This window comes from Corapipo altera, unplaced genomic scaffold (assembly GCF_003945725.1).
Source record: "Corapipo altera isolate COAL_440 unplaced genomic scaffold, ASM394572v1 122, whole genome shotgun sequence".
Lineage (NCBI taxonomy): Eukaryota > Metazoa > Chordata > Aves > Passeriformes > Pipridae > Corapipo > Corapipo altera.
The window spans coordinates 1,088,793-1,089,716 of NW_020884961.1; the positions used below are offsets into that span (position 1 = coordinate 1,088,793).

Here is a 924-nt window from a genome sequence, read left to right on the forward strand (position 1 = left end):
GGGCCCACCCCGTAATGGCCGCTCCGCCTCCTCCGCCGCCGACCCGGAAGGCGTCTGGAGGTCACGCGGCAAGATGGCGGCGCCCAGGCGCTGAGGGGGAGGCGGCGGAGCAGCCGCGGCCATGAGCGCCGCCCGCCCGCCCCGGGCGCTCGCAGGTACCGCGGGGATGGCAGTGAGGGCCCGGTGGAGCGGGCAGGGCTGGGGACACCCTGGGGTTGCTTTGGAGAGCGGCACGCGGAGCCTGCATGTCCCTGTGTGTGCCGTGCATGGGGCATCCATGTATGACCTTCTGTATGGGGATATCTGTGTGTGTCCTGTATGGAGCATCCGTGTGTGTCCTGCTGTATGGGAATACCTGTGTGTATCCTGCACGGGGCATCCATGTGTGCCCTTCTATATGGGGATACCCGTGTGTGTTCTGTCTGGGGGATGTGTGTGTGTCCTTTTGTAATAGAGGTACCTGTGTATGTTCTTCTTTATGAGGATACTTGTCTGTGTCCTGCATGGAGATCCGTGTGTGAGCCCTTCTGTATGGGGATACCTGTGTGTGTCCTGTATGGGGGATTTAAATATATGTCCTTCTGTAGGGGGGATCCTTGTGTGTGTCTCTCTGTATATGGGATCCCTGTGTGTATCCCTTTGTATAGGGGATCCTTGTGTGACCTTCTGTATGGGGGATCCTTGTGTATGTCCTGTATGGAGATCCCTGTGTGTGCCCTCCTGTATGGGGGTCCCTTGTGTGTATCCCTCTATATGGGGGATGCCTGTGTGTGTCCTTCTGTATGGGGATCCTTGTGTGTGTCCTGTACAGGGGATCCCTGTGTGTGTCTTTCTGTTTAGGGATACTTGCCTGTGTCCTTTATATACCGTAGAGGGATCCCTGTGTGTGTCCTTCCGTATGAGGGATCCTGTGCACGTCCCTCT

General features: G+C 57.6%; 1 protein-coding gene across 1 annotated transcript in view; it reads left to right on the forward strand.

The window, feature by feature from the left end:
• The first annotated feature begins 73 nt into the window (after positions 1-73).
• The window catches only part of LOC113957006 (protoheme IX farnesyltransferase, mitochondrial), a 103,898-nt gene continuing 103,047 nt past the window's right edge, over positions 74-924 (forward strand). The window contains exon 1 of the mRNA XM_027664115.1: positions 74-155. Within this exon, the coding sequence (XP_027519916.1) occupies positions 122-155 (34 nt within the window). The 5' untranslated portion in view covers positions 74-121. The remainder of the gene's footprint in view (positions 156-924) is intronic.